Raw genomic sequence first — 27,083 nt, 5'->3', positions numbered from 1 at the left:
ATATATCCTTCAAAAATGAGACCAAAGAGGAAGGGACTATGTGAATACATGTATTTATTCATTTGGACTACTTAAGTCTGAATTATTTCCACAAGTAGTGTGGCAAAATACAATTAAATGTCAACATCTGAGATTTTTTGTAGTTAAGCATTTTATTGTTTTTCTTAACAGAAACAATCATCAGAAGATGTCTTCAACCAAACTACCCATAAAAAGAAAACTTGTTATATAAATTATCCTCTATTTTTATAATCAAAATACTGTATTGGTAAAAATAAATAACAATAAACAACATACTTCATTTTCATATTTGCTATCAGACCCACAAGGTATGTTTGTCCTTATAATTCATTATACTTGAAAAACAAATTGAAATACAACAGACATGCACAATTAGGCCAATGCTTAGGATTTCAGATTATACTTACCAAGATATAGAGAAACATGATTTTGTTCTAAAGAATAACTAAATAGTTGAGGAGGCAAGTGCTTCCTAACATGCTCCGAGTGTCATAGAATGCTAAAGTATATATTTAATGTAACAGGCTACTACAGCATTTTGTATTTTCCAACTCTAACCATAAAGTCTGTTAAGTCAAAAACAGAAAAAAAAGTCCAAAAACCCCTAATCTTTCTTCCAGGTACAACAGAAGAATATTAATGCATTTTATATATTTTTTTTTACTAAGAACACTTTTTAGGTTTTTTGGTATTTTACATTTAGTGTCCGTTGGCTCCTTCGGAGAGTATCCGTGAAGGCTCAGTAAATTTTGCCGTGAACAAGTAAAAAAGAGCTGGTGTAGGTACCAAAGCCAAAAGGGGTAAATCCTGCTCGAGTTTATCCACTCTGGAAATGGATATTATTCCATAGGCGTGAAGTAACCAGTGGCTGAAGAGAACAATAAGTCTTTTCTTTCTCACCAGAAGATCATAGCAGTTCTATATAATTTTGTAAAAGAAAAGACAAATACAAGTTATTGGGCTGAATAAGCTAGATAATTTATTACGTTATAATTTAACATGTATTATTTGTTGGGAAGATGGCAGAATAGGAAGATCCTGAGCTCTCCTCATCCCATGGATACAATGAGATAACACACATCAATGCAACTCACTCTGAAAATGACCCAAAGACTGGCAGCAGAAGATCTCCCCCAGTTAGTTGTAGAGAGGAAGCCACATCGAAAAGGGTAAGAAGGGTGGAGTGATGGTTAGGAACCAAACGCTGAGAGAGACTAACCACAAGAAACCCAAGGATCAGACCCTACACCAGCAGTCCTAGGCACGGGGGTCCAGCACTGCGAGAAGGAGCCCCCCAGTGGGCCTTACTTAAGAGGTTTTTGTTTTTGTTGTTTTGTAATCAGGGGCCCTTAGCTCCAGGAGAGCCAGAAAATAACAGAGAAACTGAGTACTCCCAGCCATTAAAGAGCCATCATAATAGGTAAGTGATGAATCACTAAATTCTACTCCTGAAACCAGTATTACACTAGAGGTTAACTAACTAGAATTTAAAGAAAACAAAAAAGAACCAGCATAACAACCTAACAGAAATACAGCATCGACGCAGAAGTTTGAAAAGCACCAGGGGTGTATGTGAAGGAGATTTACTAAGTTCAGAACGTTCACAGTAGGGGCAGGGATCTTTAGGAAACTTATCCAGGAACAAAAGAGCTAGCACATTCCCCGACCTCGATACCCAGACACTTGCAGGAACCAGCAGAACACTCTTCGCCCAGCTTGCTACCGCCACACCCAGCCCATGCTCTCTTGCAGATTCACTCAGCAGGTGTCCCCCTGCCCCCACACACTCTGCAAGCAACCCCGGAGAGACGGCGCCACTCCAAAGCGGCTCCTGCCCTTATAACCAAAAGTGCAGAGGAAGGACCCTGCTGATCAGTGCCGTGGTAGCTGCGACAGACAGATGGAGACAAGCATCTGGTGTGATTGCTAGGCCCACCGACCTGCGAACACTTCTCAGGGGACAGGGAAGGGAGAGGTTAACCCTGGAGAGTGATTTAACTGCAGCCCCAACACACAGAAGGGGGACAGGCATCTGGTCTGACTGCCAATCCTGCCCAACTACAGGCCCTTGGGGGCCCCAGACTGACACCTTAACAGCACAGGCACCAAACCTGGTATGCCCTGAGCAGATGAAGGAGGAAGCCACTGCAGCTGACTGGACTGACACAGCCCCAACAGCAAGGCCCATGTACCCCACAGAGGAGGTACCCTTGCAGTGCCTGGTTCTGGTGAATCGCAGCACTGTGCCACAGGACCCCTTCTTCATAAGGCCACTACTTTCAAGATCAGGAGATGTAGCTGACTTTTCTAATACAAAGGAAAAAAACAGAGTTAGACAAATGAGGAGACCAAGGAATAAGCCCTGAAGGAAAGATAAGCAACATGCCTGATAAAGTAATGGTCATAATTGAGCAGAGGATCTCAGTGAGACCTTCAATAAAGAGATACAAAATATAAAACACAACCAGCTGGAAATGAAGAACTAATAACTGAAATGAAAATTACACTAGAGGGAATCAATAGAGAAGGGAGAAGAACAGCTCAGTGATCTGGAAGACTGGTGTAATGGAAAGCTCCAACCTGAACAGCAAACAAAAAAATGTACTAAAAAAGGAGAACAGGCTAAGTGACACCATCAAGCAGAACAATAGTCACATAATAGGGATCCCAGAAGGAAAAGAAAGAAAAGGTGCAGAAAATTTATTTGAAGAAATAAAAGCTGAAACTTCCCTAATCTGGGGAAGAAAACAGACATCCAGATGCAGGGAGCACAGACAGCACCTAACAAAACCCAAGACACAATAATTAAAATGGCAAAAGTAGCGATAGAGATTGTATAAGCAGCAAAAGAAAGCAATTACACATAAAGGAAACTCCTTAAGACCGTATCAGGTGATTTTTCAGCAAAAACTCTGCAGGCCTGAAGGGAATGGCACAATATTTTCAAAATGGTTAAAGAAAAAAAACTGTAACCAAGAATACTCTATTCAGCAAGACTGTTAATGCAGCACTGAAGGAGACAGGAGTTTTCCTAACCACTAAACCAGCCTTACAAGAGATGTTAAAGGGAATTCTTTGAGTGAAAAAAAAAAAACAAACCCATAATAAGGAGTAAGAAAGCTATAAAAGGAAAAAATGTCACTGGTAAATGCAAACATGTAAAAAAGATTAACCACATATAAAACCACTATGGAGAGTAAAATGTAAAAACAGTAAAATCAATTATATCTATAAAAATCAGTCAAGGGACTGACAAAACGATGCAGAGTATGATGACATATACGTAAAACATGGCAGGGGTGGAGGGTAAAAATTTAGTGCTTTTAGAATGAGTTCAAACAAAAGTGACCCACAACTTAATATAGACTGCTATACATATAAGAAGTTATAAATGAATGTAATGGTAACCACAAATCAAAAACCTATAAAATGTACACAAAAAGAAAGGAATCCAAGCATAACACTGAAGGCATCAAACCACAGGAAAGAGAAAAAAGAGCAGAGAACTAAAAAACATAAAACAAGTAACCATGGCAATAAGTACATACCTATCAATAATTACTTTGAGTATAAATGGACTAAATGCTACAATCAAAAGACATAGGGTACGGAATGGATAAAAAAACAAAAGCAAAATCCATCTAAGTGCTGCCTTTAACAGACTTTCTTCAGACTTAAACACACACGCAAGTTTGAAAGTGAAGGGACAGAAAAACACATCACGCAAACAGAAGTTAGAAGATAGTTGGATTAGCAATACTTATATGGGACAAAATAGACTTTAAAACAAGGAGTGTACCAAGAGATAACTACGTAATTATAAAGGGAACAATTCAACAAGAGGACAGAACAATTATAAATATCTATGCACCCAAAAAGGGAGCACCTAATATATAAAGCAACTATTAACAGATAGGAAGAAACTAACAGTAATACAATAATTGTTGGGGACTTCAATATTCCACTTTCATCAATGGATACATTATTCAGACAAATCAAAAAGGAAACAATGGTTATGAATGACATCAGACCAGATGGACCTAAATGATATATTCAAACATTCCATCCAAAAACAGTGGATTACACATTCTTTTCAAGTGTGCATGGGATCTTTTCCAGAATGGATCACGTGTTAGGCCACAAAACAAGTCTCAACAAACTTAAAAAGATCAAAATCATATCATGCATCTTTTCCAACCACAAAGGGATGAAACTAGAAATCACAAGAAAAAGTCTAGAAAGAACACAAATACATGGAGACTAAATAACATGTTACTAAATGATTAATGGGTCAACCAAGACACCAAAGAGGAAATAAAAAAATACATGAGACAAATGAAAACTACAATGGTTCAGTATCTTTCAGATGCAGAAAAAGCTGTTCTAAAAGGAAAGATTATAGCAACAGAGGCCTACCTCAAGAAATAAACATCTCAAAGTAACCTTACCGCTAAAGGACCTAGAGAAAGAACAAAGCCCAAAATGAGTAGAAGGAAGAAAATAATAAAGATTAGAGCAGACGTAAATGAAATAAGGCAAAAGAAAGGAAGGAAGGAAGGAAGAAAAAGAAAAGGAAAGAAAGAGAAAATTGAACAGATCAGTGAAACATGAGCTGGCTCTTTGATGATCAACAAAATTGATAAACCTTTAGCCAGACTCAGCAAGAAAAAAAGGTCTCAAATAAAACCAGAAAAGGAGAAGAAATGACTGACACCACAGAAATACAAAGGATGTTAAGGGAATATTATGAAAAATTACATGCCAATAAATTGGACAACTTTAAAGAAATGGATACATTCCTAGAAGCATATAACCTCTCAAAAGTCAATCAGGGAGAAATAGAAAACTTGAACAGACCAATTATCATTAATGGAATGGAATCAGTAATCAAAACACTCCCAACAAAATAAAGTCCAAGACCAGATGGCATCACAGGTGAATTCTATCAGACATTTAAAAAAGAATTAATACCCATTCTTCTCAATCTATTCCAAAAAATAGAAAAGGAAGGAAAGCTTCCAAATTTATTCTACAAGGCCAGCATTACCCTCGTAACAGAATCAGATAAGGACACCACAAAAAAAGGGGAAACTACAGGCCAGTTATCTCTGATGAACATAGATGCAAAAAGCCTAAACAAAATATTGGTAAACCAAATAGAACAATACACTAAAAAAAATTATTCTCCACAATCAAGTGGGTTTTATTCCAGGTTGCAAGGGTGGTTCAATATTGGCAAATCAATCAATATGATACATCACGTTAATGAGAGAAAGGATAAAAATCATAGCATCATCTAAACAGATGCAGAAAAGGCTTCTGACAAAGCACATCTGTTTGTGATAAAAACCTCTCAACAAAGTAGGTCTAGGGGAAAGGAACCTCAACATAGTAAAGGCATATATAAAAACCTCACAGCTAGGGACGCCTGGGTGGCTCAGTTGATTGAGCCGCTGCCTTTGGCTTAGGTCGTGATCCCGGGGTCCTGGGATCGAGTCCCGCATCAGGCTCCTTGCTCGGCAGGGAACCTGCTTCTCTCTCTGCCTCTGCCTGCCACTCTGCCTGCTTGTGTGCTCTCTCACTCTCTCTCTCTCTCTCTGACAAATAAATAAATAAACTCTTTAAAAAAAAAAAACAAACCTCACAGCTAATATCTTACTAAATGCTGAAAAACCAAGGGCTCTTCCTCTAAGATCAGGAACAAGGAAAGGACGTTCACTCTCACCACTTCAACAGAATACTAGAAGTTCTAGCCATGGAAACAAGAAAAAACAACAAAACAAAAGATATTCAGATTGGTAAGGAAGAAGTAAAACTTTCACAATCTGCAGATTACAAGATACTATATATAGAAAACCCTAAAGACTCCACCAAAAAACTACCAGAACTGATAAATGAATTCAATGAAGTCGCAGGATACAAAATTAATGAACAGAAATCTGTTGAATTTCTATACACTAATAACGAAGTAGCAGAATGAGAAATTAAACAATCCTATTTACATTGTACAAGAATAATAAAACATCTAGGAATAAACTAAACCAAGGAAGCGAGAGGCACCTGGGTAGTTCAGTCTTTAAGTGTCTGCCCTTGGCTCAGGTCATGATCCCAGGGTACCAGGACCAAACCCTGCAATGGGCTCTCTGCTCGGCGGGGAGCCTGCTTCTCCCTCTTCCACTCCCCCTACTTATGTTCCCTCTATCACTGTCTCTCTGTCAAATAAATGAATAAAATATTTAAAAAACAACAACAACAAAACAAACAAACAAACAAATACACCAAGGAAGCGGAAGACCTGTACTCTGAAAATTATAAAACACTGATAAGAGAAACTGAAGGTGACACAAACAAATGGAAATTCCATGCTCATGAACTGGAAGACCCGTGTTAAAATGTTTATACCACCCAAAGAAATATCTACAGATGTAATGCAATCCCTATCGAAATAGCAACATTTTCTACAGAAGTAGAATAATTTTAAATTTGTTTGGAACCACACACAAAAAAAAATCCTAAATGGCCAAAGCAATCTTGAGAAAGAAAAACAAAGCTGGAGTTATGATAATCCCAGATTTCAAGACATACTACAAAGCTGCAGTAATCAAAGCAGTAAGGTACTGGCACAGAAAGACACACATAAATCAACGGAACAGAATAGAAAGCCCTGAGATAAACCCATGCATATAGTAATAATCTAGGACAAGGGAGGCAAGAGTATACACAATGGGGAAAAGACAGTCTCTTCAATAAATGGCGATATGAAAACTGTGCACCTACATGCAAAGGAATGAAGCCAGACCACTTCCTTACCCATACACAAAAATAAACTCAAAATAGATTAAAGGCCTAAATATGAGAACTGAAACCATAAAATTCCTAGAACAAAATGGGCAGTAATTTGACAATGGCTACGTAGGTCTCCTCAGGCAAGGGAACCAGAAGCAAAAGCAAAGCATTGGGACTACACCAAAATAAAAAGTTGTTACATAGTGAAAGAAACCATCAACAAAACAAAAAGGCAATCTAATGAAGGGGAGAAGATATTTGCAAGTGATATATTTGATAAGGGGTTAATATGGATGTATATTTTATATATACGTGCGTGTGTGTGTGTGTGTATAAATTAATACAGATATGCATATATCTGTATATCCTATAACTTCTACAACTCAACACCCAACACTCAACATCTGTATATCCTATAACTTCTACAACTCAACTTAATTTGATCTGATTTAAAAAAATGGGCAGAGGACTTGAACAGTTTTCCCAAGAAAGACTTAGAGATGGTTAATAGACATAGGAAAAGATGGTCAACATCACTAATCACCAGGGAAATGCAAATCAAAACTACAATGAGATATCACCTTAGACTTGTCAGAGTAGCTAAAATCAAGAACACAAGAAACACACGTTGGTCAAGATGTGGAGAAAAAGGACCCTTGTGCACCGGGAATGCCAACTGGTGCAGTCATTGTGGAAAACAGTATGGAGGTTCCTCAAAAAATTAAAAATAGAATTACCAAAATCCACTACTGGGTATTTACCCAAAGAAAATGAAAACACTAATCTGAAAAGATATGTGCACTTCCATGTTTATTACAGCATTATTTACATAGCCAAGATGATGGAAGCAACCCAAGTGTCCATAGACAGATGAATGGATAAAGGTGTGGTACAAATAAACAATGGGATATTACTTAGCCATAAGAAAGGTGAGATCTTGCCATTTGCAACAATATGGACAGACCTAGAAGGTATATTGCTAGGTGAAGTCTGTCAATCAGAGAAAGACAAATACCATATGATTTCACTCATAATGTGGAATTTAAGAAAGGATAAAAAGGGGAAAAAAAAAACAAAAGAAGAAAGACTCAAATACAGAGAACAAACTGGCGATTACGAGAGGGGAGGTAGGTGAAAAAAGGGGATTAAGAGTACACAAATCATGAGCATAGAGTAATGTACAGAATTGTTATACTGTACACTTGAAATTAACATAACACTGATGTTAATACTTCAATAAAAATAAAATGTACTGTTTCCACACAATCTCAGAATCACACAATGTTTGACCTAAAAAGGACCCAAGAAATCATTCGGTCTAATCACTACACTTTACAGATGAGGAAACTGAGGCTTCCGACAGCCATAATAAACAAACAGGGGCAGCACCAAAACAGGAGCCCATGTCTCTCAATTCTAGTCCACACCACCATTTAACCCTGGAAACACTACAGTTTCTTCTGAGAGATATGAACCAGAAGGGAACTCCACATGATGTGCCTTCTTCCTGCCCTGATCCACTGTAGCTGAGTCTTATAGGCAGGAAGGAGGAGGTATATACACCCAACTTCCTCACTCTTAGTATTCTTGGAGTCTGCTGCCTGGATAATTAAAAAGGAGCACAAATGACATGTGAACAGCCTGATTTCCTTTAATCTTTGAACAGCTTTCTAATATGTAGAAATTGGAGGGAACAAGTGATTATAAAAGTAATATCTAAAGGTGCTAATAAACACACTAAAATGTAATTTGCGGAAGGTTACCAATCTCTCTTATTAAATGACTAACTCACCTAGAACTAGATTTTTCTTTTCCCTATTTCTGATTCATTACAAAGTGCTACTTGAAGTACATGAACATTTTATATAGGAGAGATTCCTAGAGCAGAGAGATCAGTTTCAAGCTAGTTTAACTATCCATGGTAGTTATAGATAACAAAAATTCGAAAACTTCATTTTATTGAAATATCCAATCATTTCTCCCTCAAAAATGAATCTGCTTATCTTCTTTAAAAATGTTGTACTGTTGATTAAGGATTACAAAGCAGAAATGGAGACAGTATACAAAAGAAAAGATGTAAATCACCATATAAATATTCTGTGTAGTTCCTCTACTATTATTCTGGCTGAAAGTCATTCCCTCTCATTCTTTCACTAATGTAAAAGAAAAAAGAGCAACAGCAATGACTCCAAAGTAGATAACAACTTACTTCCCCTGGGTTGAACTTATTTACGAAAGAATTCTGAGAAATCACACACCTTACCAACAGTAGTACAGCACCTGAAGACTGTGCCAAGGCACTAGGTTAGCAAGCAACACTTTTATTCCTTTCAAGTTAAAGGAATAAATCAAAGAGTTCTAACAGTGGCCTTCCACCGAAATACTAAAAAGAGGCAGAAGATGGAGATCACAAAACAGGAACAGGGTCAAAACTAATGTGACTATGACATTATTTCCAAATCACCAAAATATTAGAGTGCAAAAGTAAAAAACATCCATAATCAATAAAGTTGGGAAGAAAATTTGAGTACAAAATGTATATATAATTACTGATGACTGTCAGTGTTGCCAATGTAAAATAAAGTGTAAAATTAGTTCTACATACAATAAAGCATTTCATGTTTCCTTCAAAACAGTATTAATAACTTTCAACATTTCAATAATTAAACATTTTCTATGTTTGTAAGTTATGTGATATGATTGTTTTTTCTCCAACATGCTGGATAGTTGAGTCTACCACTGCATGAATTTCCCAAGCAAATACAGTCCAATATACAACCTTTCATAAACTTAACATGCTAACAGCTACTGAGTGCCATCAAATAGCCATTCCTAAATCAATCGGCTGTACCATATCATATGTACTATTCTCCTATTCAGTTGTTAAATTAAAAAACAATCAATCAAAAAAACCTTTAACAAAGGAAAAAAAGATTTCCTACCTCTATTTCAGAAGCTGACATGTACACAGCCAGAGTAACCAAAGATAATACTAATATAATGTATGGAAAGGCATAATCTGAAAAAAACAAACATTGGTATTATATTGAAAATTAAACAAATTTTCTGAATAAACCATCAAAAAAATTCAAACAGCATAATTCTCCTCATAGTGAAAACTTTCTCAACCAGTCCTGTGAGAGACTTAAGTCCTAATGCCCTAAGGCAGGGGTCAGCAATCTTTCTGTAAAAGGCCAGATAGTAAATATTTTTGGCTTTGTGGGCCACCCAGTGACTGTCTCCATCACCCAAATCCCTGCTGCAGTGGGTACAGCCAGACAATCCAGAAATGAATGGGTGTGGCTATGTTCCAACAAAATTTTAGGGGTAATAAAATCCAAATTTCACATAATTTTCACATGTTAAGAATTATTTTTTTTAATTTTAAAATTGTAAATTGTATTTTAAATTGTAAATTGTAATTTTTAAAATGTAAAACTATCCTTGGTCCAGCTTTGAAGACCCTACCTTGAGGCATCTATTGAATGTAAAGAATTAACTTCTGTCTGTGCTTCTAGAACACTAGTATGTACCAAACTTGGGAGGACTAAGAAAGTAATTACTCAAATAATTTTGTTTTGTGGTCCAGATGGAGGACACTGGTTGAGAAGATCTATACAGTTTTAGTAACTCTTTAGAAAAGTTCAGTGTCAATAAACCTCAAAGGACAAACGGATCATTCAGTGTTATGTCAAAATTCTAGATATTTCTACTTCAAGCAAAACTTTTCCTTATAAAACACTATTTTTCTCTTAAAATGTTTTCAATTTATAGCACACTAAAACAAATGAACAAATTGAGAATAAAATCATGAATTATTTTTCATATAATTATTTTAAAACAAGTTCAATTTATGAAACCACTAATCATTCTACATCGCAATGGAACCCATTTGGAAAAATTTCAAATGTTAATTCAGAAAGCAGAAGCCAGAAATTCTGACTTATCTATACAGGCCCAATTCCAACTTACTAAATAACCGAATGCCTTATTTGACATTTACCATCTTTTACTTCACAGACAGCGATTAGGTCCTCAACCAACCATTCAAAAAAAACCTCATTTAATTTATAAACAATATTGCTACTGCTACAAATTTAAGACTGAGTAGTAAAAAGCCATCTATGTTTAAAAAGAGGGAAAGGAAGTTTCTAACAAGGCCTAAACTTGTGGGTAGTAGAGGGTGGTCTTGGGCTCACGCATGGTTCTTACTCTAGGGTGTAAAATAATTTGAGATTTTGAGCAACTAGGCCCAAGGGTAAGGCCTGAGAATCTGCATTTTAGTTCCCCTAGTGGTTCGGATGCAGATCACACTTAAAAATTGGCTTCAATAATAATTACAAGGAGGTAAAATTTGTCACAGACCTCTTCCTAATACCTCCAGGGTCTCTCTCCCTAGACCCAGGTATCTTAAGCTACCAGAAGCTGCTTGCTGCTCTACTTTGCTCAGACATCTCTATTTCCTTGTTATGAACAGAATGTTTGTGTGCCCCCAAATTCTGCTGAAATCCTAAACTTGCGATGTGTTGGGATTTGGAGGTGGGGCCTTTGGGAAGTGATCAGGATATGAGGGCAGAGCCCTTGTGAATGAAAATAGTGCGTTTACATAAGAGAGCCCTCCACCCCCGACTGCTGCCACATGTGGACACTGTGGGCTCTTATCCAGACACCAAATCTGCTGGTGCCTTGCTCTTAGACTTCCCATTCTCCAGGACTGTGAGAAAAAAATTTCTGTTGTTTGCAAGCCACCTTGTCTATGGTACTTTTATAGCAGTCTGAAGTGACTAAGATACCCCAACAAACTAAAATTATCTATTTACTTTTTTTTCCAATATCATAAAATTACAGTTGGTATGATCTCCTCTGACTACTCTCAGCAGACTGCATACATTTACATTTAGTGCAAACAAACACTAACTCCTTGATCCTCACAATGAATGTGTTTTGAGCAGAGGCTTGTTAACAAAATGATCTGACGTTCTATGTGGGACAAAGCATTCTGCAATATCAGCAGCCACAGTATATGAAGCAGTGGGGTCTGGCGGTCTCCCTGGGTTAACTTCCCAAACCCTGACCCACTTTCCACAGCTTTTCCCCTCAAGAGGTTCTGCACAACAGCACCAGTTGTAGTCTAGGACACAGGGTGGAGGCTGACAATTCCTAAATCCTTCCCGCCTAGACAGCTCTCCTAAGTGCCAGACCGGTATATATAATTACCTGTACTTTAGTGAATATTCCATGAACAGCTAAAACCAGATTCACTTCTCATCAACCTATTTTATTTGCTTCTTCTAATAACTGCTTCTGTTGCTCTATTCACCAGTTACTAAGTCAGAAAGCTACTCTATCATATTCTCCTATTCCCTCACCCGTGTATTTAATCAGTTACCTAGTTTAGTTAACTCTACCTTCAAAATACTCTCCATTTCCAGTGTTTCTCTACTTTAGGCCAGTCCGACCTGGCTAGCTGCAATAACGTCTTACCTGATCCTCCAGGTCCTCCTCCCCCGCCAATCCATACTCCACACTGCTACCAAGTTCTCTATCCAAAATGCAAACCTAGGTATGTCACTCTGCTGTCTAAAATCCTTAAAGAGTAGGTCTCTATTCCCAAGAGCAAGAACAGCAACCTCAAACACCTCCAGAGGCCAGCCAAGCAGGGGAATAAGGGAAGTGGGCCAAATCTAAGAAAATAGGGAATGGTAGGAGCTAGAAGGAACCTATACATTTTCAAATATTATGTAGGCCAACTGAAACAATTTATCAGTAAACTAGAATATGAGGGATAACAGACCTCTGACTAGTCTCCAGTTTCCTCTTCCCTTGGCCTCACCTTCACAGTGCCATCCTCCTCCAGAACCAAATTCATTACCATGCTACATTATGATGCCAATCTTGCCTAGTTCCTTTAGGCCAGAAGCCTTGTCCTCTGTAACCCGGTAGGGTTCATATAAAAGATGGCATCTAACAGCCCTGCAATATTCAATGTCACATATTCAAGTAAGTAGTACTATACTACATTCTCTCCGCTACTTACAGCTTTCCTACTAGTATGTCAGTCCTTTAACACCAAACTTTTTCTCATTCTTCTTTTGAGTCACAATTCAGTCTACATAGTTACTGAATAAATGAATAGCTATATTAAAATAAAGAATACACTGAAGATTCTTTTATTGTACCTAAAAAGCTTTGATAAAGGAACTCAAAAATTGAAGACATAAAAAAACAAACAACAAACCTGAAGACATAACTTAAGGATAATATATGTTAGTGTATATTATCAAACAGTAGTTTCTATATATTATATGTAAAAACAAGTTCTTATTTTTTAATTTATACTTAGGTTTTAAAAATATTCCTACTTAGGTTCAAAGCTTCAGATTCAAAGTATTCTGTAAATAGAAATCAGCTTTGATTCGTCTGAGAACATTCCATTCCAAGAAGCCCATTTTTTTACGTTTTTTATAAGACTGATTATGTTTTAGCAAAAATATGTATTTTCAAGGATTAAAAAAAACTATTTTGAAGAAAAAGATCCAAAATTATACTTAGAGAAAATAGTTTATCACACATAAAAATAAATATATTTCATTGACTTGACCCATCAAACTTACATAAAAGGCCTCCGCCAACTGCCTGAAGCACAGTTAAAATTGGGAAGAAGTATAGTGCAGCATAAATACTTTTAAATCGATCAGACTTTCCTAACCCACAGGCAATCTTCTTTACCAGAAGTGGTCGGAGCAGCATCATCAATACCAAGCAGAATGCATAATAGATAAATACAATGGTGTATCTGTAAAATAGAACAAGGAATCGTAACACGGAGAATAAGTTTTAAAATACCTACTGATCAATTTAAAATCAAAGATGCTAAAAAAGATTTTAAAAGTGTATTAAGTCAACCTATTAATTCATAAGGTTTCAGTATTGTAAACATTTTTTTTTAAAGATTTTTATTTATTTATTTGACAGACAGAGATCACAAGTAGGCAGAGAAGCAGACAGAGAGATAGGAGGAAGCAGGCTCCCTGCTGAGCAGAGAGCCCGATTCGGGGCTCAATCCCAGGACTCTGGGATCATGACCTGAGCCGAAGGCAGAGGCTTTAACCCACTGAGTCACCCAGGCGCCCCAGTATTGTAAACATTTTTATAGTAAATTTCTAATAATAGAAATTTACATGCTTTTCCGTGTTTCATCTAATCAAGTTCCCCTCAAAACTACAGTTAAAGTATCCTGCTATTTCTCAATTTGTAAGGAACTAGGCTATATATACGCCAATGGAGAAAATAACCTCCATTAGTCAATGTGATAGTGTTCCAATGATAATTTTATGCCATCACTTTTTGTTGACTCACAAAAGAAAAAAAATTTCTATAACTTTTGGTAGTCCTGTAGCCTTTTCTTTTTTAAGTTTTTTTTTTAGTAATCTCTATGCCCAACCTGGGACTTGAACTCACAACCCTGAAATCAAGAGTTGCATGCTCTTCTGACTGAGCCAGCCAGGTGCCCTGGGTAGTTGCTTTTTGAAAAGTTTAGCCCCAGTAAACAATATGTAAAGTAAATATGAATAAACCCAGTGTTGATACCATAAAATCTTCTCTTAATTTTCAAAAACCACTGTTGTGTATGATTAATTAAAAAAGGCAGACAGGCCACTGCACAGTGACTACTGGAAAAGCTGCTGAGAAAAAAAAAATACCTACTTAATTCAAAGATGGTGAACATATCCTGATCAATGAAGTTGTGTAAGGATGTGGCCGCAGAATGAGGATGGAGAACATCTATTTGCCATCTCTGTTCTAATCTTAGTATTTGTTGACTTTCCTACTCTATGCTTTATAGATAATATAAACAACATTTATATATGTGACCAGCAAGTGAGTCTGATTTTTTTTTTAAATAAAATGGTTATATACGATATCTGATTCCCTTTTTAAGCTCTCTAAATAGGACCAGGTTAATTCCTGCAGTCCCCTGGATAGTATATGAGAAGAGAATAATCGAAGCTGAGCGTTACAGCTCTATGACACCAACCAAGAACACATTATTAGTCGTTTATATATAGTCTTACATGTAAATTATATGTATATACAGGGACAGATGGCATATATACAGGAAATAATAATTTATAGGGCTTAATGGTAGGCAGGTGGAAAGATGTTCATACCTCTGTATCTGGAACTTTTTTTTAAATTACCCTTTTACATATGTGAATGTGTTTTTCACACTTAGTACGCTTAAGAAACTGCACAAAGAGGACTATTTTCTTGAGCATATTATGTAATGGTAACTTGCTATATAAGAATGTCAATACCAGACTCTTTATTACACCTTTACCAAGAAAAACACATCAAAATGAACACGAGGAGAAATTCTAAAAACGAAGTAATCTAGGACAGGATTATACAGAATCTTATGAATTTGGTATTTTTTTTTAAAGATTTATTTATTTGGCAGATACATAGCACAGGTAGGCAGAGCAGCAGGCAGAGGGATTTGGAGAAGCAGACCCCCTGCTGAGCAGGGAGGCCAGATGGCAGGGCTCAATCCCAGGACCCTGGGATCATGACCTGAGCTGAAGGCAGCCACTTAATTGACTAAGCCACCCAGGTGCCCCAAATTTGGTATTTTTAAGACAAAACATTCTCATGGAAATTATAAACATCAGTTGTGGAAAAAAACAAAAACAAAACAAAACAAAAAAAAAAAACACTAACCCTAGCACCCTAATTACAATGCCAGCTACTACTTTATTAAGTGCTTCCTGTATGTAAGCACTGCACATAGTATCTGATATGTGCAGACTTACTTAATACAATCACGTTATAAGGTACCATTATTCCCATTTTTACCAATGGGAAAAATGGAGGTTATGAGAGGCTCTTAACACAATCCTGTTAACCACAGCAGCTCAGGATTCAAACTCAAGCTTATTTTTAGTCCTAAAACCCATACTCTTTCCTCTATGTCAGATACTGCTTCTCTGTTGCATATCATGAAGGTTTTCCTTATAAATCCCTTTTAAAGAAACAAATGCCGCTTATTTAGAAATGCTTATATACACTTCAATACCAACATAAAAACATGTTCATAAAAACATGTATTATACCAAAATGTATTTCTATTCCCATCTATTAGACTGTGTATCCTTCAAGAGCAGAAAGTCATCTATGCATATCTCCTAGTTCCTGGAAGCCATTCTTCAATACTCAACCTATTGAAATGAATAAAATCTATAGTTGTCATTTTCTAAGTGATCTTCGGTCTGTGAAAATACTTGCAGTGGGTAAACGGCTTCATGTGTGCAGTGCACCGTGGTGATGTAGTCGGGACTCGGGTTGTAAAGCATAGTGTACCAATCAGAGAGCATCAGGACTCGGCAGGAGCGGATGTAAAGGACACCGACGGGGTCGCTCACAAGTAAGGTGGTAAGAGCTGCCACGGTGCATTCGAATAGCGCAGTGACGTGCTGGAAAAGCGCGCTGGAACTAGAAAAGCAAAAGCAGCACAAAGTATCTTTAGTGCCCTGCCAAACTGTTAAGAATGTCTTAGTATCTATGCATTTTAAATGATCTTAAATATCAAAAGCACATAAAAGATTATATGTAATATATATTAGTTATAAAGTGTAATAATATAGTAAACACTATAAGCTCATCATCTAACCTAGTAACTAGAACATTAACCTACATTTACCTCTGTTCTTTACTCATTCTTCACTCCTGGCTCTCCCCAAAGAGGTAACCATTATACTAAATTGTCTTTATCACTTTTTCTGAAGTTTTTATTCCAATTAGATTATGTTTCATAATCTGTCTAGTATTGCTTATTTTTTTTTTAAGATTAATTTATTTGAAAAAGAGGGTGGGGAAGGCAAAAAGAATCTCAAGCAGACTCCCTGCTAAGCATGGACACAGGTTGAGCCTGACGCAAGGCTCAACCTCATGATCCTGAGATCATGGCCTGAGCCGAAACCAAGAATTGGACGCTTAACCAACTGAGCTCCCCAGGCACCCCAAGTTTTGGCTGTTTTTAAGCACTATTAAAGTGATATTTGTCTTGAGATTTTTTTTCATTCGAAATTACATTTCCAAGATTCATCCATGGCATTGCCTATAGCTAAAGTTCAGTCATTTTCACTGCTATATAATATTCTACTGCGTGCCCATTCCATCATTTATCCACATTTGCTTTTTTAAGTACGTTGTCAATGCCTTCCTCTCAGTTTAAAGGTTGAATTTTCACTTTCTTGTGATATTTATAAAAGATGTTCTAAATTGTAATAGAATTTATCAATTTTTAAATTTCTGGTTAGCATTTTAATATTCTGAGGAAATCCTTATTCCAAGAAAAATATTAACCTACATTTTCTTCTAGGTTTTAAGGTTTTGCTTTTCACATTTTAATATTCTGAAAAATCCTTATTCCAAGAAAAATATTAACCTACATTTTCTTCTAGGTTTTAAGGTTTTGCTTTTCACATTTAAGTCTTTCACTCACCTAGAATAGATTTCTGTGTATAATCTAAGGTAGGGTGTGACTAGATTTTCCCACTTGGGTATCCCAACTATCCCAGCAGCAGCACATTACTGAGTAGTTTACTGTCTCTCCTACCCGACCCCCAAGCCCCCAAACCGCCATGCCACTTCTGCCATACAAGTTTCAGAGATTACTGGTCTGTTTTTAGGTTCTGTATTTTGTTCCTGGGGTCCAATTTTATCCCTGAGACAAAAGAATATGATAATCATCCTTGGTATTACATACATTCTTCTACTTCTTCAGTGGTCTTGGCCATTCTTGCGCCTTTGGACTTCCATATAGATTTTAGAATTAGCTTGTTATGTTCCACAATATGACTCCAATGTAGCTTAGCTACCTCAGTCTTAGCTATCTCACAATACCATGGTACTATAAATGAAATATAGGGAGATAAAAGATCCCGTATATTTATCTTACAGCCAGCCTCTTTACTAAACTCTCTTACCATTTCTATTATCTAGTCTACAAATGCTTTTGAGTTTTCTATCTAAACAATGTTTATCTATCACTGCATAGCAAACCAAAATTTAGTGGTTTGACAACCACCATTCATTATTTCTCACCAATCTGTGATCTGACTGGGCTCACCTGGGCAGTCCTATCTGTTCCATGTGATACCAATCTGGGATGCACTCATCTAGATGCATAACTGGGCTGCCGTTTTCAAAACAGCCTGTACGGCTGGCGTAGATGCCAGCTGTCAGCACAAAGACGGCTGCTGACCAGAGCACCATGTGGTCTCTTATTTTTGGTGGTCTGCAGGGTAATTACGTGAACAGGTATGAATTTCTTATTTCTTCTGCTTAGAATGTGTTTTGCTTCCCCAGGAGCAATTTTGAGAATCTGTTTTTCACTATGTCTGTAAAATCCAAAGCTAATGTATCTTTAAATATTGACTCTCCTTCATTTTCTCTATTTTTTCTGAAGACTCTGATTAGAAACTATGTACAAAGAGTTAATAAAACTTTTCCTCTGCACAGGAGACTCTGACTTTCAGTTAACTAGCTCAGTTCCTCTGGAAGCCTGGTAAGGGTAAAATGTCAACTTTATTGCCAGGTAACACTGTTTAGGATATGAACAACTCCTTGATTGGTAGACTGTACCCGGACTGGGGAGAACTATAAATAAGCAATAAATATCTAATGGGGACACCATGGTCTGGCTTTCTTGAGTTCAGCAATTCTTGTAATGGCACATCCCCAGCAGGGCTCTGGAAGCTATACTTATGGAGAGGTTTCAGAAAAAATGGCTCCTTTAGGGCATAAGACCTTAAACCTGGACTCCCACACCCACTCGTGTGGACTTTATCTTCCTGCAGCTGAACTCAACTGCTTCAAAAGCTGACGCTGCCCTGGAGGCAAGCTGTGTTCCTTCTGGGCAAGACTGGTTCTTGGTATGACCTAGGGTTGTCTACCTCTGGTAGTCTGAATGTTTAACTGAACCTAGGTGGATTCCCACAGGGATTATAGACACACACTACAGCTGCTCATTCTATGCTCCATTTCTCTTAGTATATTTCAAATTTTCTATCTCCTTTTCTCTCAGTATTGCATTATTTTTTAAATTTTATTTTTTTTTCAGTGTTCCAAAATTCATTGTTTGTGCACCACACCCAGTGCTCCATGCAATACGTGCCCTCCACAATACCCACCACCAGGCTCACCCAACTCCCACCCCACCAAAACCCTCAAATTGTCTCAGGCCACGGTCTCTCATGGTTCGTCTCCCCCTCCGATTTCCCCCAACTCACTTCTTCTCTCCATCTCCTAATGTCCACAGATACATGTATTTCCTAATTCACTAATTCTATCTTCAACTGTTCAATCTACTGATTGACCTACCATTTTTAAAATTTCATTTCTAGAAGTTCCTTTCGTTTTTTAAACCAACCTGTTTGTTCATTCCCAATAACCTCTTGTTGACTCTTGGAGGTCTTTGGGGCTGTATCCTCTATTTCTTCAAGCACTACAAGGTAGCCTACAGTCCATTATCTGCAGTCCTTTGGAAGCACACCTATACTGTCTGTTATGTTTACCCACTCTCAGTCATGGTGTTGACTTTATTTGGTTATCACGGAGTATGAGGTCATTCACAGATATTAATGAGTAAGAGTCTTAGGGCCTAAACTAAGGATGCGGGAAGCCTTCCAGAGAAGAGGATCTGTGCTTTCGCTGGCAGTCATGCCCACCACTACCTTGGGCTCCAGCCTCGAGAGTGTAGGCTTCACACCGGCTGCCTCAGATTCGGGACCTGCTGTGGTCAGCAATAAACCACAGGCAATGCTCCCCTTCCTCCTGTCTGCTTTGTCACTCTGGCCCCAGCTTAAGGTTGGCTTGTGTTTTCTTTTCTTTTTTTTAACGATTTTATTTACTTTTTTGACAAAGATCACAAGTAAGCAGACAGGTTGGGGGGGGGGGGAAGCAGGCTCCCCGCAGAGCAGAGAGCCCAATGTGGGGCTAGATCCCAGGACCCTGGGATCACGACCCGAGCCTAAGGCAGAGGCTTAACCCACTGAGCCACCCAGGAGTCCCTGGCTTGTGTTTTCTAAAAATGGATTCTTGGAGATCTCCCCTACTTCCAGTGAAACCAGCAAGGTCTTAAATAGTTTGTCTTTTCCAAACTTCAGTTATTTCCCACAGGAGGGTCACTTGGACTCCTAATGATCCCATATTGTAGGAAGAATTCCTGCATGATTTTACACAGATGGAAAGAGTGCATACGTAAACAAACATTTATAATTTCACATAATATAATCTAATATTTTGCATCATTATAGAATTCATATTTTTAGAAGCAACAACCCAACCTCATCATTTCTTGCTATTACTTTAGTAACCTTGTCTCTTCTCATTGTGCCCCTTTCAAACTGTCTGCAGTCAACCACACGATCTTTACAGAACAAAATTGGGATTCTACAACTCCCCTTAGTAGACTACTCGTTGAGTTCCATCTGTCTTTCAGGAAAAATACCCCTTACCAGCATTGTTTTCCACCCCTCCCGGCCATGCTACTTTCCTTTTCTCCTCACACCTCCACACACGTGGGCATCCTTCACTCACCCATCTGGCAAGCTGTGCATCCTTCAAGATCAGCTCTGGAAGTTATCCCCAGGTCTTATGAATACTTCCTAAGATTCCTGTAGCCTCAACTCTCTACCCTGGTCTCATTTAGTCCCCATCTCTCACAGGACCCTCAGCTCTCACCTCTTCATTATACTGTGTGGTTTTTTGCCTCCATACTTTGGCACATCTTCTTCTTGCTGATAGACTTTTTCCTCAACTTCTATCAAAATCTACTCACTTTGCAAAGTCCAGCTTAAAGTCAGTTTTTTTCTGTGACACCGCCCTATTCTGAGAAGGAAAAATTAACTTCTTTCTTCTTCATGCCAGCCTTAAAACTCTGCATAAACCTCTATTACAGAACCTCACAAACACTATGATGGCTTGTCTATCTCATCCACCGGACTGAGAGCAGCCACATTTCAGTCCTCTCTGAATCTTGCAATGCAGCACAACATTTGGCACACTGCAAACATCCCTAGTGACCGCTCAATACATTCTAAAAGTTATAAATTATATAAAAACAAGTCACATAAGCAGCACAGCTTCTGACCATACTGCATAAAAATATGTAATTCTGCTTATCTTTGCCCTGGCCCTAAAGAAAAATTTAATACTACACTCTGGGGAAAGCAAGAGTACCAGAAAGGAAAGTTTTGATGAGAGTCTGGCCAATGCATTCCCAAGGGGTGACTTCACTCCTAAGAGGGCAAAAATTGGTTCTTGGGGATAAAATAATCTTACATTTGTTATATATAGCACATAGGTGCATACACGACATAGACAGTGATGATATTAAAATTTCATGGGCATAGGTGAAATCAGGAAAAAAGTATCTGAAAAGGCTCCTTATTTAAGGAAGTGACAATAAATAAAAGGTTGAGAAGCACTGGGCTAGTCTCAGACAGCTAGGCCTCTACTTCCTTGATTGTAAGGGCAACATCTCTGGAAAATGCAAGAGATGGCTCTGGTGTCCTTTGCTGTCAATTTCCTAGGCAAAGCATACCTAAGTTATACAAACTCCTTCTTTTTAAACACACCTGCTTTCCTGCCTGAGAACTAATCACTCCTCTGTTCTACCCTCAAACCCAACCCCACACTCTGCTCCAAGACTCTCCCTCAAAACATATCTGATGTTTTAATTCAAATGCATTTGGTAAGGTACATCTCTCTACCCCCATCTCTTCCCTGCTTATGGCTGAGACGTTCCAACCAACTAGCTGAGCAATTACTCCACTTCCCCTTTCAGTTTATCATGTCTCCTTTCTTGCCCTCGTCTCTCATCATTCTAGAACAGAAAAGCAAGATGAGAGGTGCTTTTTAAAAAAACCTTTTTTACAGATCCATCTGAAAAAGAACCAATACTTGTCCAATATAAATAATCAGCGTGGATTTATTAGGTGGGATCCAGAAAACTACTAATTCTAATTATGTCTGCCCATCCTTCCCATTCCCATTCACACTACTGGAGTCTGGTCATCCCTACTTCCTGCAAATAGCCTTCTAATATACCTCGCCTCTCATCTACTTTCTATAGAAGTTACCTTCCTAAAATATACAGCCAGTGATGTATAAACCAAAACCTTCACCAATAAATCATCCACGCAGCAGATACTAAATGAGCATCTGTTACGTGCCAGCAGCTGTGCTGGTCTCTGGAAATTCCATGGAGAACAGAGATCGCCACTGCCCTCATGGACTTCCAGTTGGGAGATAGGAGGAAACAAACATAATTATACATTGTGTTGACTACTAAATACAAAACAAAAACAATAAAATGAAGAATACTATTTAAAAAAAAGAAATAAGGAGGGCAGACCTACTTTAAATTGGGTCTGGGAAGGCCTCTACAACTAGGAGTAATTTAAACTGAAATCCGAAGGAAAAGGCAGCTAGGTAAAAAGCTGCAGTCAAGGGGGACAAGACAGCATCTGAGGCAGAGAAGAGCTGGCGAAAGGGAAAGGACCAAAAGCAGGAAAGATGCTGAGAAGTTGGAGGAACTAAAGGCTGGTAGGGCTTGAATGTACTAATTTGGCTGCTCATTCCCAGTATAAACTTCACATCTTCACCAAAGAACCTTCCCATTCTGGGGGTGCCTGGGAGGCTCAGTCGGTTAGGACACTGACTCAGTGTCCGCTCAGGTCATGCTCAGGGTCCTGGAACAGAGCCCCACACGAAGCTCCATATTCAGTGCAGAGTCCGCTTGTCCCTGTCCCTCTGCTCCTCCCACTGCTTGCACGAGTGCACAGTCTTTCTCACAGACAGACAAACATACCTTCACATTCTGACCTCAACCTGTTTTTCCCACTCTCCTATTTATTTCCCTTGATGTGCAATCCACACTCTGACCACCCCAACTACTTCCAGTCCCACCTGCAGCACAGCACACATTTCACACCGCCATGCCACTGTTCGTGCTATTTCCTCTGCCTAAAATGTTTTTTTGAAGTCTTTCAGATCACACCAGGCACAATTCATCTCTTCCATTCTTTGTGATTCCAGAGCATTTTGGTCATAATGCATTTTTTTTTTAAAGATGTATCTATTTATGTAAGAGAGAGAGGGGAGCCTGAGTGCATGCAAGCTGAGGGGGGGCTGAGGGAGAGGATCTCAAGCAGACCCCCCCCTCCCCAGCACAGAGCCTACACAGGGCTGGATCCCATGACCTGAGATCATGACCTGAGCCAAAACCAAGAGTTGGACATCTAACCCACTAAGCCCTCATAACACATTTATACTTTTTTTGTTTATACACTTTTAAAATTGATTTATAATTAGTTGCATATGCATTTGTCTTCTCTACAAAATTAGAGAAGTTTATTATTATAAACCACATCAGTTTTTTCTGTACCTCCTCCCCAATCATCTAACCGTAAAACATAGGGCTCAATAAATGCTTGTTGATTTTAATGTTTTAGTATCAATTTTCATAATTAGGTTGCAGCTATATTATCTTAATTTTATACTAGATTACTAGTATTAAATTAAATCACAAAGCATTTGTTCTCCAACAATACAGTTTGTGATCATAACCAATTCTTTATAGAAAACCCATAGAGACTGTAATTGAGAAATGAAAAAAAATTCCTTATCATTTAGAGTAAAACAAAGGATATTTCCCTTTATAATTACTAAGACATGCCCTATCCTTAAGTTTTCTTGCCACAGTCAAAAGTCATCAGAATATAAAGCAAAAACAGGTTCACCACAATTATTTAATAAGGTCTTCTAAATGATCATTATTCCAACATCAGTCCGTCCAGATACATTCATAGAAAGTGCTAACCTCTTTTTCCCTGAATACCATTCGATGAAGAACCAATGTAAAACAAGGGGAAGCATAGCCATAAATCCAAGATACAGCCAGTCATAAAGTTCTGGAGACTCTGTGCATGGCTGACAGTATTTCTGTGCATTTGTTCTCTGTCCTCTTGGACACACCTATGACATAAGAACAATATTTTTTGTACAGATACTATTTTAGGGATTTATCTTAATATCCCAAAGTCATTCTATAAAGACATCTCATTTCAGTTTAAACATGTATACATGTGCATCTTTTAGAAATAAAAAAGAAAGTGCATATGTAAAATACATCTACATTGTATTTGATGTATCTGTATAACACTCTTTTAAAAGATTCCTTTCACCAAGTTACTGAAACAGTTGACTAACATTAAATGACAAACTTAGTTAATAACGCTACATAAAAATAATTACAGAGAAAAATTCTGGAGTTTTAATGTTAACTTACTGCCCAAGTCACTGCACTATAGCATTAATAAGTATTAGAAATTACTATAAAATTATAAAATGTTTTAAAAAAATGTTAATTGAGCCTGTCAAGAAAGATGTATTACAATTAATATGACAACACAAATAAGAATTTTATTAATGTGTCATAGTTTTATAAATTGAGTATAATGAAGAAAAAAGATATTCTACAAGAAAATATTCCAAAAGCAAAAACATTTTAGCAACAAAACAACATCGAAATGTTAATTAAGACTTACCCCACATTCTCCATATATTTCAGTTGAACCATTTTTAAATAATAGGGTCTTCCCACAGTAAAGTCCAAGGCAGGCTGGTTGAATATCGACAGCTTTTTAAAAACAAATGCCAGTAAAGTAACATCTTTTGTGATTATAAAATAATGTAATAACAGTTGAAGCACCTGGCAGAAATATCTCAACACAGTTGTTAAAAAGATACAGATTAACAAAAGTCTTGATGCACTTACTTTTAAAATCTAAAATTCCCCTTTTACACCTTGTCACTGCAGAAAGTTATATTGAAACCTTGTTGTTAATGCTATTGCTTATGGTTAAGAGCCATCAACCAGCAGAGTGGGATCTATCCCCAGAATTCAAAGCTTAACCTGGTATGCCTCCAGGGGCTCCAGCAGTAAGTCCCCTTGATTAGATGGACTAGACTTTTGCATTTCCACTTTTTAATTAGAAAGCTAACAGAGGATCACCACCCCTTATTTTTGCCCAGTCAGAACATGTACACATACACGCATACACTAAGACACACACACACACAGTATCACCTTCATTCTTAATAGAACACATTTTAATACCATAAAAGCAGAAAAGACGTAATTTCAAAATAAAGGCCAGGCCTTTAAAGCAAATAAATTCACCTTAAGAAAAAGCTTACAACATTGTCCTAACTTTGGTCATGTTTGTTGAGGACAGGTGAAAATTTCATCATCTGATCAGTATCTGGGATACTGATATCTACCTTAGAATCAACCCCCTGCTCTCAAGGCTTGGACAAAATAAAGAGCAGCTTTTCTTCACAAAAAAATACCTCAGGGCCTACAGATTGTCTTTGGCCTCATCAACAAGAAGTTATGAAACGTGTTTTGTTTTTTCTTCAGCGGAGACATCCGATTTCCTTCGTTCACTGATTCATTTATTCAATAAACGTGCATTAAGTATCAGATTCCCTGGCTAGGAACTTCTTAGAGAGCCACAGAGCAACATAACAAGAGTCCCTGCCCTCAAAGAACCTACAGCTTAGAGAAGAATAAATCTGAAACAACTGTGGTCAAATGTGAATTAATCTGGAAAATTGTGCATTTTAGGACTATTGTAGGGACCAAGGGCAGGCTCCCAAAATGAGCCACTTTGGAATACTGATTATTTTAAATAAAAGTTACTTAAGAAACAACAGGGACAAGGACATTCACACCTCTTCTGTCTCCCTGAAAGCAGTAAAAAGATATCCTTATTAACAGTGATAATGACTTTAAGGTCAAAAAAGCTGCAGAAATAAACCTTGTTACTTTTTTGCCAGTCTACTACCTTAGCCCAAACACCTGTTTTCCTTTTCCGGTAAATTCCTCACAAATTTATTGCCTCTTTGTTGATAATGTATAAAGAACTGCCTGCCTTGGTCATTTCTTTAGGTCTCAAGTTTCATAACTAGGCCTCCATGAACACATAAAACTTTTTTTTTTCCTGTTAATCTGTCTCACGTAAACTTAATTTTTAGTCCAGCTGGAAGATCCTGAAGATAGAGAAGACTTTTTCCTTCCTTTCACTATTGAATAATTTCCCAAATTCTTCATGAATTCACAACAGAGACTGCTTGGTCCACAATGCCCTTTCTCCTTTCAAATTCAAGTGGACTTTTGATTTCTTTCTCCCTGTGCTGCTGAGAAACAATAGAAATAGCACAAACTAAAATGTTTCAAATTTAATATTTTCACTTTTGCCAAGTTCCTGATTTTTTTAAATCCATGGGCTTCTTCACCTTATTTGGCATTTAATTCTTAATCAATTGTAATCACTACGCCCTAAACTACTAACAGACAAAAATGAACGGTTTCAAAGTTTTTGAGAAGACAGAAGTTAAAGAACTGGAGGCTTCTTCCACATGTGTTTTGCATCTAGTAGGTGTTTAGTAAATACGTCTGAATGTGAATAACCTGAAATTCTCAAAACCCAAGGCCCCGAAAACCACCATGATAAACTGAAAACAGCTCATCATGGACCAACCAAAACTACGGCTCCCGGTGTCCGTTCAATATCCCCTTCCCTTTCCCTTCACTGGAGGGTGGCTAAAATATTAAGACTTTTTTTTTCCTTTTTCCAGCGCCCTATAAACTTAACGCCTGATGCTCAAGCGGGCGACTTCAGCAGCGAAGAGCTTCCTCTTCCCTTACTGGCTGTCGGCCTTACTAACGCCCGCGCTTTAAATTTTGAAGTCGACCCTCACGAATGCTAAACAAAGGGACTAAAAGGGACCGAAGCGACCTCTCGCACACGACCAAGGCCTGGCATTTTGCCCTGGCACACACAGCCCGTTCCCCTCTACGGCGTGCCTCCTCCGCAGTCCGAGAGAGAACGAGACGACCCCGACCCCCAGGACAAGTCCAGGGACGGGGCGAGGCTGTGCGAGCAAGGGGCGAGGCTGTGCGAGCAAGGGGCAAGGATGCGCCGCTATCCGCAGGCCGCCCGCCGGGGCAGAGCCCAAAGCCGCCACCGTGGGGAAGAGACAGGGACTAAGACAAACGCTTCCCGACCCTTCGGGGACCACTCACCCATTGGCCGCTTGCTGGTCTCCCCGAAGGAGGTCCGGGATCAGCCGCCACTGTTAGCAGAGCCCGGACATCCGGCCCACAGCAGCCTCGGCGGCTCCGCCTCCTGGTAACCCGGGCG

General features: G+C 38.2%; 1 protein-coding gene across 2 annotated transcripts; it reads right to left on the bottom strand.

Annotated features, from left to right (window-relative positions):
- Nucleotides 1-37: 37 nt before the first annotated feature.
- LOC111158356 (JNK1/MAPK8 associated membrane protein) lies at nucleotides 38-27,023 on the bottom strand. Of its 2 annotated transcripts, none has more exons than XM_022520345.1 (7): nucleotides 26,966-27,023; nucleotides 24,423-24,514; nucleotides 23,696-23,850; nucleotides 16,093-16,299; nucleotides 13,422-13,603; nucleotides 9,750-9,826; nucleotides 38-939 (listed from the first exon to the last, which is right to left on the bottom strand). In XM_022520345.1, the coding sequence occupies exons 1-7, from the start codon at nucleotides 26,967-26,969 to the stop codon at nucleotides 721-723; spliced, it is 936 nt and encodes a 311-aa protein (XP_022376053.1). In that variant the 5' UTR covers nucleotides 26,970-27,023; the 3' UTR covers nucleotides 38-720. The 2 variants fall into 2 exon arrangements, with proteins under 2 accessions (XP_022376053.1, XP_022376063.1); XM_022520355.1 differs by having other exon boundaries at nucleotides 24,423-24,496; nucleotides 26,966-27,002.
- Nucleotides 27,024-27,083: the final 60 nt, after the last annotated feature.

The sequence above is a fragment of the Enhydra lutris genome, unplaced genomic scaffold, assembly GCF_002288905.1.
Source record: "Enhydra lutris kenyoni isolate GAN:26980312 unplaced genomic scaffold, ASM228890v2 scaffoldscaffold4, whole genome shotgun sequence".
Taxonomy (NCBI): Eukaryota; Metazoa; Chordata; class Mammalia; order Carnivora; family Mustelidae; genus Enhydra; species Enhydra lutris.
This window is presented reverse-complemented; position numbering and strand designations above follow the sequence as displayed.

Bases quoted from the DNA above. Each gene is read 5' to 3' on its own strand.
- LOC111158356 (XM_022520345.1), bottom strand. The intron at 9,827-13,421 runs GTAAGTTTGATG...TGTTTTTTTCAG, and splicing joins AGTTGGCGGAGGCCTTTTAT to ATTATGCCTTTCCATACATT. The intron at 940-9,749 runs GTAGGAAATCTT...AAAATTATATAG, and splicing joins TGTCAGCTTCTGAAATAGAG to AACTGCTATGATCTTCTGGT.